The sequence below is a fragment of the Chenopodium album genome, chromosome 7 (assembly GCF_948465745.1).
Source record: "Chenopodium album chromosome 7, dcCheAlbu1.1, whole genome shotgun sequence".
Lineage (NCBI taxonomy): Eukaryota > Viridiplantae > Streptophyta > Magnoliopsida > Caryophyllales > Amaranthaceae > Chenopodium > Chenopodium album.
The window spans coordinates 3,342,493-3,359,075 of record NC_137840.1 but is presented as its reverse complement, the minus strand read 5'-3'; the positions used below and the strand labels follow the sequence as shown (position 1 = coordinate 3,359,075).

Here is a 16,583-nt window from a genome sequence, read left to right as displayed (position 1 = left end):
TAATATCACTGTTTTTAGTACTTATCATTACATTCTTTGTTCAACAAAGAAAGCAAAGATCGATCTAATGGAGCCCCTCATGCCACTCTACCTTTTCCTTTTATTCAGCATAATTGTGTTGACACTAAGATCTAGCTTTAACGTTTTAAAATCCTACTTGTACTAGAGCTAATTCATTGTTAATCATATATTATTCCTTTCTTTTTCAGCAAAAATGTTAATGATTCCAAAGTGTATTGAATGTTTTTTAAAGTGAAAAAAAGTAATTATTCTTGATTTGAAAAAAATTATTACAGGAAAACTTATTTAAGTGAGTCTTCATTTCTTAACGAGAACACCTTATCAAACGATTATGTTGTTGTAGTATTTCCTCCCAATCCCATTATTAGTGTTTTGACATGCTCTATTTAAAATTATTTTCAATGATTCATACTTAAGAAAGTACATGGTTTCTTATTACAAACGTCTTAGTCCGCTTGGCATGTACTTTCGAAATGTTAAATTTGTATGAAAATTGTTACTTATGAACAGTTAGATATATCAATGATCAAAGTTATATAGTGACAACTACAAGCATAAAAGTAGGGACGTTGTATTAATCTCCTTTTAAATAAAGTACACTTTCTTGCATTGTTTGCCCCCTTTCTCAACCATATTTTGATAACATATTGTAATATAAACACCTTAAAACAATATAATGAAGTTCTAATTAGGAGAAGTTGAGGAATTAAATGTTTCACCCTTTTTACATTAGGTTGAGAAATTCTCATGGCAACCATAAGAATTTGTTTTTCTCTTTGAGAGTCAAACTTATTATTATTTTTTTCTTAAGTAGTGTGGCATCAATAATTAATTTTCACTATTCTTTTCATCTCATAATACAAAGCCTTTTTAAAAAAAACTAAAATACAATGTCTCTTTCTAGTAAAAGGTTGTACTTTTGACATTATTATTCTCTTTTTGATAACTTGTCATCTTTTTCCCTCTTCTTTTTTGTACTTTTGACATCGATTTTCAACACTTTAATTTCTCTCTTTATCTCCGTTCAAAAAAAAAAAAAAAATTCTCTCTTTATCTCTTCCTTATTTCCAATTACTTTTTCTTTTTCTTTATCTCTCTCTAACCTCACATGCATATATGTACTTCTATTCATTAATTAAACAATTAACAACTTTCTTAATTCCAATGTAAAAATCTAAAAAGGCATTGCATTATAAGACGGATCAAAGGGAATATAAACAATTAGTAATAGCGCAATAAAGTAAAAAGTACTTTATAAATTAGTCTTATAACTTAGAAGGATTTCATGAAACGAATGAAATAAAAGGAGATTTTTTTTTTCTTTGTGCATGTTTTTGTGTTTTTTTCGGCATTACAAAAGTTAAGGTAGTTTCTTACTTCATAAACTTCCTAAATCAGTAATCAACAATAAGTAAACTTTAAAAAACGTAGAGGAAGTTGCTTGCTAGTTGCTACCGCCATCATGTGGGCATTAGGTACTTCATATGCTCTTAGTGTTTTATATTCAAATATATATAACTCTAAATTTAATTTGTGAACTTTTGTAATTGTTTTTTACTATATCATATAAATTAGACCACCATATTTTCTCAATAACATTAATTTATTTGTTAAATTATTTTGCCTAATATTATAATTTTAAAGTACTCCGTACTAGAATTTGTTTGTAAGTGTACGTGTTTGAACTATCATGCTTTGATTACCTCAAAATAAGTTGAAATGAGTGATTAAGATGATAAGTTAATACCATCCACTCAATTATCAATGATATTAAAAAATAAGAAAATTGTATATGTAACCATTATGACTATGTATATAAAAGTCAAACGCAAAATATAAAGCATTACTAAATTCCAATGTGTTTGATTTTTCTCTTACCCCATATAAAATTGAGAATAGAGTCAAATGCAAAAACATTAAACATTACTAATTCCAATGTGCTTGATTTTTCTCTTAAAAAATTTCAAAATTATACCCCATATATAAATATATAATAGAGAAGGTATTATGTGAGTTCAGACTTATGCTAAGACGATTATAGTCATTATACATTACTCCGTTTAAGATATTTCATAAAACTTTGGAACAACTTAACTTTTGAAATTTATAGATAAGTTTTTGGACACTTCATAAAAGTTTTTAAAATTTGAAACAAATTATTGAGCATGTATAGTATAAATTTATGGATGAATAGACTCACAATAAAACGGATCCATCCATTACTTTATGTATAATCCTCTGTATTAGATAATGTTTATAAATTAATATACACCACCTGGCTACCTCAAATATGCATCCAACAAAACATATAAATAAAGTAATACCGGAACATCGTAAGGAGGATAAATATATTCCATTGAGAAAAGTAATTTAATTTAATTAGAAAATGTAGTTTGACAACGTCGGTCGTGTATATTCAATAATATTCAAAGAATCAATGTTTTACCAAAAAATTCATACTCATAATTTATTTAAAATTTATAAAGCATACAAAAATAGAAAAAGCGATGGTACATGCAGTGATCATACGTAAAGAAACGAGTAAAGGGCCCATCACTACAGCGACATACTAAGTACTAGTATTACTTTTTATTTTTAATTAATTTTAATGGATTGTTTAAACAAAAGATTCCAAAAGTTTAAGAGAATACTAAAGGCCTATTTTTCTACTTTTATTTTTAGTTTATTTCCGCTCAGCTCAGCTCAGCTCAGTTTAGTTCAGTTCACTTCATCTTCTAATTTCCTTCTCTTATAAAATATTTATTTTAGTTCAGTTTAGCTCAACTTAGCTCAGCTTAATTCAGTTCAGTTTAGTTCAGCTGAATTCAGTATATGTGAACAGACCCTAAGTACTTGAAGTATTACTATAGTCGTAGTTGTATTATGTTTTGCAGCTTGCAACAACCGTGCATCCCAACAAACTTGCGTCACATGGATTTATTTGGCCTTCTCGGATGCTCCTACCCCGTGTTTGTACATTTTGTCCAATTTTTTTTGTCCATGATCCTTATTTAGAGATGTTCTCTTCCTCTAACTTTTAATGCGTCTTTTATATTTTTGAATTGTAATATTTTGATTTTTAGTTTATTTATTTGTTTAATTTTGAATAGTTTACATTTACTGTATTTGTGTATGCTTTTTTTTTTTTAAGTAGTTTTGACGATTTTTTATAGGTGAAGAATGTTTGAAATTAGGGGGATTTCCTTATCTCCCTCCTTGTGACTTTAAGGTCACGAGTTTGAGTTTCACTAACTACAAAATGCTTGGAATTAGAGGGATTCACTTACCTCCCCCCTCTACTATCAAGCAATGACCTGCAGAGCTAAACTGACTAAACCTATGAGAGGTGCCGATTTAGTAGGTCATTCATCTTACCTTTAAAAAAAAATCATGATTGAAAATTGCTCTTTTTCAAACCGAAATCCAATTCTAAACAGATTTGACATGAGAAATCTTGGAATCTATTTGAAGTTAATATGAGGATAAATTGGCTAATCTACAATATGAATTTGATTAGAAACCGATCCATTAGACTTAGTAACGTAATTGTAAATATGAACTTATTTGATACCTAACCCAAAAGTTACCCAACCCTTTAATTACTTGGCTTGTTTTTTCTTGACCTAATATTGACCCGACATAAAGTTATTTGTGATTTTATTACATCCGACTTGTTAAACCACACATTTAAGTATGAGATTTAGAAACTCAAAGGGGATCTGGGTATTGGTCATACACTTAATGTATAGGGATAGAGTAAATAACAAGTTTACAACATATATATTCTCTGTTATAGATAGGATAAAACTCCTATGTTTGTGGCAGGCAACCATTGATCCTCCATCATCCAGAGGCCGCAAGAACGGCTTCCCGCTGTCGTTCCTCACAACAGCACCAGTACAGCTCCCCACTCCCTCACAATCACCCCCATCAACATCAAGCTTAACCCAAAGCCTAACAGCGCTGCTTAGCCCGTCCTCCCCCACCTACATTACAAGCTTCTTCACCCTTCAGCTCACGCATAAGCTTCTTAACATACTCCATTGATCAATTTGGATCCCACTCTTCAGTCTTCACCCTCAAAAATCCATTTGTTTCTTGCGGTCCAATATGAACTAATTTTAATTTATTTGACCTTATTTTCTTTGAATTTCTGAAATTATTTTTCTGAAATGATTTATTCTGAAATTTTAATTGAAACTATTTAATCTTATTTTTCTAAAGTAAGATAAAATAAATTAATATGAGATGAAACCAACGTTTCTTCAGTCATTGCAAATTATAAATATACTTCAAACTAAAATACCCTTATAGCATCGTTAAGATCGGTACTGCAAGAATGGGGCCAAGTAGTTTCCCCTTCCTCACCATACAGTCATCTGTGATTTTTTAATTTGAAAAAACGAATAAAATCCGATAGCAAAGTGACACATGGAAAAAAAAAAAAAACACAATGACAATTGTTGAAAACAAAAGGAATTAGAAACAATAGGATGAAAACAAAAAGGATTTACGATTTAGAAACGATAGAGAACAAAGTTAGTGAGAAGTGAGGTAGAGCAAGGAAGAAATGAGAAAACTTTGGGCTTGCATAGCATTGATGATGCTCTTTACCACCCAACAGTTTCTCCAATTGGTCTTAGGTGCATCCTCATGCACCTAAGATAGGTGCAACAAGGGAAGGCCTAAATCGCGCGGGCCAATTAATAACCCAGACAACAAAAATCTGCGATCTGCCAAAATCAACACTACGCTCTACAAAATGAACATATAATAAAAAAATATGAACATGAAAAAAATGAACATGTAAAAAAAATGAACATTTATTACTTATAATGTATATGTTTCATAATCATATTATTTTTTATTTCTTCAAATTTTTATGTTCATAATTAAATGCATTATATTAATAATAATATTTTATATGTTCATATATAATTTCAAATATTCATAATGTAAATATGTGTTGTTCATGAAATATTAATTAAATATGTTTATGCATATGTTGTCTTTCTTAAATGTTTATGTTCATATTTTTTTACATATATGTTCATATTTTTTTACATACTTATATTCACTTTAAGAAAACCAATGCTTACGTTCATATTTGAAATGTTATGTTCACTTTCTGAAATGCATAGGTTCATATTTTTTTTGCCTATATTCACTTTCTGAAAAGCTAATGTTCACATTTAAAGGAACCTCTGCATATGTTCATAATGTAAATATTCATAGTAAATATTTGTTGTTCATAAAATATTCTCATTAAGCTTGTTTATGCATATGTTCTCTTTCTTGAATGCATATTTTCATATTTTTTTTACGCATATGTTCACCTTTTAAATGCTTATATTCACTTTAAGGAAACCAATGCTTACGTTCATATTTTGAATTGTTATATTTACTTTCTGAAATGCATATGTTCATATTTTTTATGCCTATGTTCACTTTATGAAAAGCTAATGTTCACATTTAAGGGAACCTATGCATATGTTCATATTTTACATAATTATGTTCATCGATAAAAAAAATGCAAAAAATCAAATGAAATTCATACACAACTGAAATTGATCGAAGCTAAAAAAAAAAAAATCAATTCATATGAATTCAAAAGTTATATAAACTTAATCAATCGAAATTAAGCACAAATTCACCACATAATAAATTCAATTGAAAAATTGAATCGAAAAATTGAAACAAAAGATTTAAAAAAAAAAAAAAAAACAAAGGAGAGAGAAATTAAAGAAGGAAGGAGAAAAAACAGAGGAAAAGAAAATCATAATGATATTTTTTATCATATTATCCAATCGAAACAGATGCAATCGCAAAAACAGAGAATAATTTTTCCAGAAAAAACAAAGGAAAAAGGAATTAAAGAAGGAGAAAAAAACAGGGAATAATTTTTCCAGAAATAAAAAATAGAGAACAAAATTAGTGATAAATTTTAATGAAAAACTTTGATGAGAATTAGGAAAGACAGGAGAAGAGAGAGAATTGGAAAAGAGGAAACCAAAAAATTTGAAAAAGGAAACTAAGTATCTTATGCGGAAAGAAACGTTAGAGAACACTAAATATGTGTGGCTACGTTTCACGTAGTTTCTCCAGTTTCTCTTCCTCCCTTTCCAAACACATATGGCAACCAATCTTGCTTCCTTTCTACCTGCCCAACCACAGCCCACCCCGTTACGCTGCCCTAATACTTTTCTAGAGTAAAGTAAACATCAAAACCCGCACAGCGGCACAGCCTTCAACTTTGATTTCAAAGCTTCACAAAGAGGACATTTAACAATTCAGGTCAGTGGGTCGAGTTCGGGTCAAATTTCGAGTAAATTTCAGGTCATGATTACAAACCATAAAAATAGTGTAAAACTTAATGTTATTATGAAATATGAAATTCGAGTAAAATCGTGTCAAATTCAGGTTGTTCAGGTTCTGGTTTCTCTCAGTAACTTCAAGTCGAGTTCGAGTTATCGGGTTAGGTCATGTTAGGGATTGCCAGCCCTAAATTTAACATACTCAAATCTTAAACATAGGCCTTTAAAAGGTGTCAATAGAGCAAGTATAGATAACCCAGTACCACATTAACAACGCAGGCGACTGTAACATGATAAATCACATGATAAGAAACTTCACACATAAGAGAAATCTCACATAATCAGACCAAGAGCAGAAAAATATTCTTATATTCGTAATAAACACTAAATAGTGCATGGAGTACTGCCCACTGCTCTAATTTCATCCTGCATTGATCTGGGACATTGTTTAGGGTTAAGAAATTCCAGATTCTAGATGCAACCTAGTTCAAACAGCATAGTTCAATTTCATAATCACACTACCAATCAGAAACAACCACAAAAGCACAACTATGAATAGATTCATTGGTGCAAACAGCAAGTGTACATGACTTTTAAAGATACGAAGTTCAATTTCAAAACTTAAGGCAACAACAGTAAACTCAAAAGATAACATAAAGTTGAAACTACAGTCAAAAAGGGTTCTGGTTCGGTTTGATCACTACTCAAAGCCAAGGAACACAGCTACTCTTTCTCATGTAGATGCAGTAGCTGCAGTTAGGAAAGCTCTGCCAGGTTGACGGTTGGATAGAGGTCCATGGCATCCAAGAAGCTGCAAGGTAAGAAAATAGAGATCAGATGAAATCCCAGAGGCTGCATTACTATAATTTTTGAAGGAAATTACATACGGAGTATATAAGACCAGAAAGCACAATAAATAAGCAAATATAATATAAAAGTATGTATCTTTCATGCATAAGATGTACAAGTAATTGTAGTTTAATGCGGTCATCAATGTTCAGCATCGAACACAACACCATAATTTTTACCATTGTTCAGGTGTATAAACACTATACTAAACATGCATAATCATAGGAACATTAAACATTTAAAGCCAGATAATCAACACAAGTATTCATACATGTACCTGGGAAAAAAGGCTACTATAAGAGTTCTTTAATCATAGGAACATTAAACATATAATAGTATAAATAGACTAGTAATTATATTTCATGAGAAAATACTGCACACAATCACACCTAGTTCACAATACCATGCATTCACCCCAAACCAGATAGCATCTAGCTCTTCAATACAACAATAAAAAATTTATTATTGGTATGCTTAGACACTATTTTTTGAAAGAAGTCCCATACTTGGAATTGGGTTCATCATTTTAAGGCAACTTTTACTCAGAAATAACTATAAGCAGGCTCATTACATTGTGAATCACAGACTAATGCTGAGTAGACACAAACATGTAACTAACAGCTAGTTGGCTAACAGAAACATGTATAGTTAAAACTTGCAACTGACAGTGTTGGATCAAGGATGAAAATTGAGATCAGTGACATTTAGAAAATAAACCACAGAATCCATGATTAAACAATCAAGCAACTTAGAATATGTTAAATATACACAAGCTAGGAGTTCCCTAGTAACATTAAACAAAAAACTTCACAAACCTTAGCATTGACTCCATCATTCATTATTCTGTTCTCAGATTTGTACTTGAGATAATCAGCACGGTTGTGTTTGGTAAAGCCCCTGCATCAGAGACAAATTTTAAAAAAGATTACTTTCAGCAATTCCACAAAGAAACAAATCTCCCATTTACATGACCATCACACCTTCAATTCAAGATTTACAAATAAATGCCAAAACTTGGGGTTAAATCAACAAATTTTAACAGGTAGTTTTCATCGAAAAGGACATCATATACAGGAATTATATTCCTCCATACTATGATAAACCAGTTTCAGCATCAACTTAAACATCTTTAAAAACAAAATTACTAAAGAGTATGTGGTATGCCTTGATCATTTTTTTTAAAAAAAAGTTGGAGCTTTTCAAATAGAGTTAATAAAATCACAATTTACAAGAAAACTCTGGTTCAGCAATGATATTGCATGTTTGCAACCACACACAATAAATTAAATCAAGTAATCAATAAAACCAATAAATAGCATACCACTTCCTGCTGATAATAATCTTTTGACGACCAGGGAACTTAAACTTGGCACGACGGAGAGCCTCCTGAGCATGGTGACTGTTAGTGTCCTTGCATCGAACAGAAAGAAGCACCTGCCCAATTGCAACCCGGGCACAAACACCTTGAGGTTTGCCGAAAGCACCCCTCATACCTGTCTGGAGCCTATCAGCTCCAGCACATGAAAGCATCTTGTTAATACGGAGCACATGGAACGGGTGCACCCTAACCCTTAGATGGAAAGCATCCTTTCCAGCAAACTTAGTCATGTACTTGTTGCAAGCAATTCGAGCAGCTTCCAAAGCCTCACTCGACACATTTTCCTTCTCCCAACTAACAAGATGGACACAGAATGGGAATTCATCCACACCCTTCTTCTTCATACCCACATCATAAATCCTAATCTTAGGATCGGGGACACCACGGCAAAATCGCGATTTTGGGTATGGCTTGTTCTTAATCTGACGGTAGCATCTTGCCGGTCCTAAACAAATCAAATTACCCAAATCCCATTTTAGTTTTTTATTCAATCATTATCCATCTAATGTAAAACATCTCACATTTCAATCTCATTAACTGTAAAACCTCAAAGGCAATATCATTATACGAATATAACATTAAAACTCATAAACATGATATAAAATTTATAAAGTTTTAAATTTGATTTACTATAATGCATTCTCAATCTCAAGTATAACAAATGCACATAAAAATAAGTATTGTAAGACTTAAAACAACTCTAAAATAGGGCGAAGCTGAACAAAATCTAAAAACCTAATTATTATTCACACAAATTCCAAAAATTACAAATAAAAGCAGCCAAATTAACTAATTAACTCCTCATATCTAATTCAACAATACTGAATACATTAGCAGATGAAATCTAAGCAAAAACAAGAGCATTTATATCATAATATCAAGAAATGCGCAAAAATTGCAAATTGAATCATCAACAACATACATTTCTATACTAATATCGGTATAATATTTCAGAATAATTAACAAACAGATCAATAACATACAAATCGGTATAACTTTCCAGAATAATTAACAAACAGATTGGAAATGGAAGAGAAAAATAAAAAGGAGAGAGATTAAGAGGATTACTTCTTCCCATGGCGGCGATTCTTCAGCAAAATGTGGAGCAACTAAACCCTAAAATCAGTGTTGATACTAAAAAGAAATAGAATTTATATAGTACAAGGAATTTTTGCGGTGCCCTATTTATTGGGCCGTTTGTTAAGGTCTGTAACTCACTAACTTGTGATGTTGGTGGGCTTTGTGCTAGCGTATTTAAAATGAACAATTGGTGAGTGCAGCTAAGATAGCTACAACAAGTGAAGCCCAAAACGCGCGACCCAAATAAAAAATAAACATTTAGTTGAAAAATATGAACATGAAAAAAATGAACATATAAAAACAAAAAATGAACACGTAAAAAAAATGAACATTTAATACTAAAAAGTGAACATGTTACAAGGAAATGATAATTTATTAAAAATGAATCTAATTATCATATAATCATAAATTTGCTAGACCACGACCTTAAAAATGAACATTTAGTTAGAAAAATGAACACATAAATAAAAAAAAAAAAGAATATTCAGTAATAAAAATGAACATTCAGTAATAAAAAGTGAACATGTCAAAAAAAAAAAAAGAAATGAACATTTAGTATATTAGAAATGAACCTTTATCATACAACCATTAAATTGGGATCATATACATTGGAAATTCTCCAACTTAAAGGCAAATTCATTGTACATATCATATACTTCTTCATCACTTCTTAGTTGTTTCTTCACTAATTCAGAGTCTTTGTCTTCTACAAATACAATTAATATGTACTCACTAAAATATAACAAATAATCAGAATTTTCATAATCATCACAAAATATCTTCATAATAATTATTTAGAATGTTTATAATATATAATCATCAATACAATACTTAAAAATATAAATAATATTCACTTTATATGTCATATGTGTTCATAATCAATAACAGATATGTTCGTAAACAATAACGAAACATATATATTCATAATAAATTGTTCAGATTTTCAACATAAATGTTCAGATAGTTTAACTTTCAACGTATTATATTTTACTTTCAACCTAATAAAAATGAACATTTAGTATTAAAAAATGAACACTTATAAAATGAATATGTAACAAAAAGTTATGAACATTTAGGATATTAAAATGAACATGATTTTCATAAAGGTTCAAATTCATTGTACATAATTATTAATGAAAAATAAAGATAAAATAAATTGTCGAAATATGTTCATTTTTTTATGTATTTAATATTCATTTTCGGTGTACTAAATGCTCATTTTGTAAAAGATGTTCATTTTAAATTCCTACGTATTCAGTTTTTTTTGCAGAAATTATATTCAAGATCGATTGTAATTATTGAAACTCTAAAAAATTGATTATAAACCTTAAATCTAATCTTGATTCATCATAGAGAAAATAATTATTGATTTGTAACATGATTAGAAATCAAAAGAAAAAAAATCAAAAGAGAGAGAGAAAGATAGGGGAGAGAGAAAATAACTACAAATTAAGCAATACAATTGATATTCATTAACAATTAAGCAATTTAATTGATATTCATCACAAACTCATAATAATTTCAAATAATCAAAGAATAAATCATCATGCATGATCAACGAAATTATACAAAATACAATTACAAATTGATAAAATCTAACCTCCATTGTTTTCTTTGACCTCAACTTTCTCTCTCCTCCATTTTTTTCTTTCCTCTTTGATAAAGCCAAATGATTGAATCTGAAACTCATAGATTTAGAAAGAAAAGAGTATACCCATCAAAACACGAATTACTAACTCAAAATTTTATATAAAGAAGAAGAAAACTTTAAAGATTGAAGGGAAGTGAGGTAAAGAGGAAAGAGAAAATTTTAAATTGAGAAGAAAACTGAAGAGAAAGAAAAATAATAGAGCTAAGGAAGAAGAAGAAAGAGAATTAAGATATAGGAGAAAAAAAAACGTATGTTCATTTTAACGTACTATATGTTCATATTTATTGTTGTTGCAGCTAGCTTGGCTGCACTAGAATGCAGCCAAGAATTTGTATAAAATAAAATCATTATTGATCAATTCTATGGTTCATGGCCCAAATATTACGAGTAATTTTTTTTTTTTTTGTTGTTAGAAAAAACAAGTAAAATTGGTATCAAGAATTTTAGAATTTAGGATAGGGAAAAATGAGAAAGAGGAAGGAAAATAATAGGAAAAAAAAAAGTTTTAATGAAGTCACATGATTGGTCAACACCGTGTTTTTGAGGTCAAACTTGAAAATATGGTGAGTGACATGTTTTTGCAAATAAAGTCTTTTAGTTCACCTTATTTATACTTATTTAAGAAAAAATAAGTAATGATCAGATCAGAAAAAATAATGTCTGATGAGATCACCGTTTGATGTGTAGTTTTTTATCGCTAAATATTTTGAATTTCGTAATTAAAAAAATTGTGAAAATTACATATTAATAAAATACACATTATTATGAATTTAACAAGATCTCACTTGATATTTTTTTCCTTATAGATTATCGTACATTTAAGATAAATGTTTAGTCAAATTAGACAATCAGATCAGATTAGATCACATCAGATCAGTTCATATAAGTAAAAATAAGGTGAACCAAACAAGCCCTAATTTTATTTAGATGATAGTTTCTCACAAAAAAAAAAAAATTTACTAGGTAGTTTTTGACAAAATAAAAAAAAATAAAAATGACAAAATTTCCTAGGATATAATTATTGATTGATTTGGAAAATGAATTTTTTTTTAAAACTCTTTTTACCACAATTGTTGAATATACTATATCTTTTAAAACATATGTTTGGGAAAAAATTGGTATCATGACTTATGGGTATTAAAAGTATAGTGGAAGAAATACAAAAAGGGAGGGGTTTATTGCTACAAAAAAGTTCAACCTGCATCACCTTGAACTAGAAACAGATGTTGATGTCGTAAAGAAAATGATTCAGAATGCTGAAGATTTCCTACATATATTGGAGGTTATGGGTTCGAATCTTGTTGAAAGCATATATATTTTATTTTGTTAAATGAAGTGGCTAGCTTACGTTGCGCATATACGTTGGATGATGACATGACATTGTGACATAGGCACACATACTTTGAAAAGTGCCACGTGGCACCGTTCCTTTAAAAGGAACGCCTTTTAATATACAGCATAGATTCTTGATTGCACCACCTCTATTTCAAATTTTGACGAAAAATTTAACTGAGACGTCAGGGGGCCCACAACTTATGCCTTTCGCTTCTAAATCATGTATTTTTTCACCCCAAAAAACATTTTACCCTTCCCTCTATATAAATTCATGACTAAATTGAGTAAAGCTTTAAAAAACCAAACCTAATTTTGCTACAAAAATTAAATTGTGATATTTGTTTATTCTCAAACCTTAAATCGAGGTAATTGAAGTGATGAAAGGGAAGGTTTTTCTATGGTTGATGATTTGGAAGTAGATAGTTGAGATGCAATCTGTTAGATTTGAAATAAGGGTGGTGCAATAAAAAATTTAGGTACTTAAAAAGTTGGGTTAGTAAATAAAAAAACATAAAAGGTGGTTTTTTTTTTTAAAAAAGGTAGTTTATACCAATTTACCTAACTATTGTAATGAACAACTTTAAGCTGCCTAAAGGCCTTTAGGTCATATCTATATAATATATCTTTGGTGTGTGTTAAAAAAAAATAAAGTAAGAAAGATTGTAGATGAAACATATAATGATTGTTTGTGTTATAAAAAAAAAAAGAAAAAAAGAAAAAAAAAAGTGTACTTATTATATATTCGTATACCGTATTGGTCAGGGTGAATGGGTGATATAGTTGTGTTTCTTTTTGGTTTTAAAAAACTGCCTAAATAATCTCTTTAAAAAAACTATGCAATGGGTGTGTTCAAGGAAGCATTATATTGGAAGTTTGTTCAAGAGTTAAAGGAAATCCCTCCATTGCCTAAAGGCCCTAAATTAGTTGATGAACCAAAGCAAGGGTGACTTGACACTTGTAGTATGTTTGTTCACGAGTGAATCTATAGTAAATGTGAGTTAGGCCCTGTTCTTTTCACCTTAAAAAAATAATATTAAGTAAAAATGATTTCAGTTCAGTAAAAATAAGTTCAGTTAAGTAAAAATAATTTCAGTTCAGTAAAAATAAGTTCAGTTCAGTAAAATTCAGTTTTCTTAAAGAAGAATTATAATAGAAAATCAGTAAAAATATTTTCAGTTCAATAAAAATAATTTTAGTTCAGTAAAAATAAGTTCAGTTCAGTAAAAATAATTTCAGTTCAGCAAAATTAAGGTGAATCAAACAGTGTCTTACTCAGTAGTAGTTAGTTACCTGTTACAAATTGGAGGAGATTAGGCAACTATTTATATGCGCCTTGATGGGCTGTTAGTAGGCCTGTTAGAATTAGGAATGCATTGGGCCGGTAGATCTTTTTGTAAGGGCCCTTATTAAACAAATTTATTTCTCTTCGTCCCAAAAATAATTAACATAAATTAACATGTTGGACGAATATATTATTTAACTGTGCTAAAAAATAATGCAATAAATGAACATGTTGGACGAGTACATTATTTAACTGTGTTAAAAAATAATGCAATATTAACCCAATATTATAGAAATAAATCATTTATCCGTGTATAGATTAATTATATTGTGGGAACTTTTGTTGCATTTAAATAAAACTGATGATTAGTGTGTGAGGAGATCAGGAGAGTATATAGTTTAGCTTTAGGGCATGCCTGGAATTCCAGAAATAATGAAGGGGGTAATATCTAACGGGATAGATTCTACTTGAGCATTGATTTAGAGAGTAATAATTCATTTTCTAAAGTTTGGCAACAATCCTAGGGTAAAGACCACCAATTCATGGCAATCGGCGGCAACCACCATGTCGTTGATAAACTTGAGACCACCACGAGCATCACCTCACTTGAAGGATCAAAAGCCCTAACCATTTGTTCAACTATCTCTTCAACCAGTGGGTCCGATTCAAGATACTTGTTCGTAATTCGCCGGAATTGATGAGCTATGGCGGCTAGCAGCTTCCACCAGGCGGCTATAATGGCGGCAACAACTTCAATTGGGTGGAGGGATATGAAGGTGAAGGAGAGAGTACATAGCAGGGGAAAAGAAGATGCAGTATAGAAGAGGAATTGTTACGGGGGAAATTGTTATGCTAGGGGGGAGGTGGGTAATTATTAACCCCATTTTTAGGGAAATAGATTACCCCACTGATTAATTACCCTAGATCCAAACTTTAAAAAAATCCAGAATTATTACTCATGTAATTTTCCCCCTCCCATTACACCCATTCCAGGCAGCCCCTTAGCTTGAAATGGGGTTTTAGATCTGATTTCAAAACATATACTTCAATTCGTATTAGTATTATTTTTTCCGGCCAATAGGTAAGGTATGGGTGAAGTTAAGTCCGTCTTTTCAAAAAAAAAAAAAAAGAGTAATATTGTTTTAGTATTATTTTTCCTAGGCCAATAGGTATGGGTAAAGTTAAGTCCGTCTTCTCTCAAGATTGCAACCTAAAACAAGTATACCTTTGGTGAAAGGAATCATAAAAAAGGTGGTTGTGTTAATATATATATATATATATATATATATATATATATATATATATATATATATATATATATATATATATACACACACACGTATTGGGTGCCTTAATTTCAAATTTCACTATATCAACTTGATTTTCAATCAAACAATAAACCCAAACTTTGAGCTTTAACATTATAATAAATTTACAATGATAATTTACGTTAAAAATTAGAAATAAACAAAGCTAGATTAGAGAACAATTATTACCAATATGAGATTATACAAAATTATATATGTTGCTACCAGATAAAAATCCTTTATTTAATCGTTGCTAATTTTGTTTTTCTGCTATGAATTATATATTGCTTTTAAACTAGCTAAGCTACTAGTATCATTTAACCCCACATTTGGCAAAACACCATTATTAAATAATGAAATGGGTTTGCTAGTCCTTAATTAGATATTCTATCACCTAATTTGTAAGAATGTTAAGGAGTAAAACTCTAGTTCTCGTCAACCGCCTAATAATAGACTCTAACTCAACTTCAAGCTCTTCCATGGCACTTGCTACTTCCTCTAATCTCTTATTTGCCACTCCAATATCCATTGAATCACATCTCTCTAACAATCTTTGGCAATTTATACGCCTTAATTTCGACGCGAACGATGAACTTTTGCCATGATTAACACTAGGTATAGTAGTTGGCAATATAACAAGAGATAAAAGAGACTCTAAAATAGAAATAGTAGCCCCTTTAACCTCCCTCAAAACATGCACAACTACTATAAGACTATGGTCTAAAAGCGAAAGGTCGGACGTAAAACATTTACTCTTCATCGTCCCTTTTGTAATTCTAAGGCATTTAGACACCTTCTTCTTGAGCTTCTTCCGGTGTAGGGTGTGTGCCATGATGTGGGCGTCGAAGTCAAACTCTTCAATCTTGGCTCGACGGAGAGTGTGTTGGAGGTCTTGGAGGTGTTGCTTGATAAGTAAATGAGCTTCCCTTGTTGTACCACACAAATCTAACATCTTCAATGAGGCTTCCGAGATCTCTCGAACGGACAACATCGTCTCCTGTTGCTGGTGGTGAAGGGCTTGTTGGATGTGTGGTGAGTGTAGTAGATCATTTGCACATTTGTGGAGATCACTTAAATCAGTGAAATTAGGGCGAGGAGATGACATTATTTTATTATTAAGGGATGATAATGACAATTTATTGACAAATAAATTGTGTATATCCTGATAAGTATTAACCTAACACAACAAGAATCTGTGCTTTTACCTACTACTCAAATTAAAGAAGCCGCTAAAAACACAAAAATTGTCGCTAGTATAGTAGGTGAATGAAATCAAATCAAGGTTGAGATTACTATGGAATATGATCCTAATTAAGTAGATGTGATCTTATATAATTGTAATTGTAGAAAAACATCTAAATAAATG

At 30.4% G+C, this 16,583-nt stretch overlaps 2 protein-coding genes across 2 annotated transcripts; both read right to left on the bottom strand.

Moving 5' to 3' along the window:
* Window positions 1-6,860: 6,860 nt before the first annotated feature.
* LOC145638814 (large ribosomal subunit protein uL16) lies at window positions 6,861-9,789 on the bottom strand. Its single transcript, XM_081689851.1, has 4 exons — window positions 9,631-9,789; window positions 8,506-9,007; window positions 8,000-8,081; window positions 6,861-7,146 (listed from the first exon to the last, which is right to left on the bottom strand). Exons 1-4 carry the CDS (start codon window positions 9,638-9,640, stop codon window positions 7,069-7,071), a joined length of 672 nt encoding a protein of 223 aa, XP_081545977.1. The 5' UTR covers window positions 9,641-9,789; the 3' UTR covers window positions 6,861-7,068.
* A 5,822-nt stretch (window positions 9,790-15,611) lies between these two features.
* LOC145639886 (uncharacterized) lies at window positions 15,612-16,322 on the bottom strand. The gene has a single exon (XM_081691210.1). It carries the CDS (start codon window positions 16,320-16,322, stop codon window positions 15,612-15,614), a length of 711 nt encoding a protein of 236 aa, XP_081547336.1.
* Window positions 16,323-16,583: the final 261 nt, after the last annotated feature.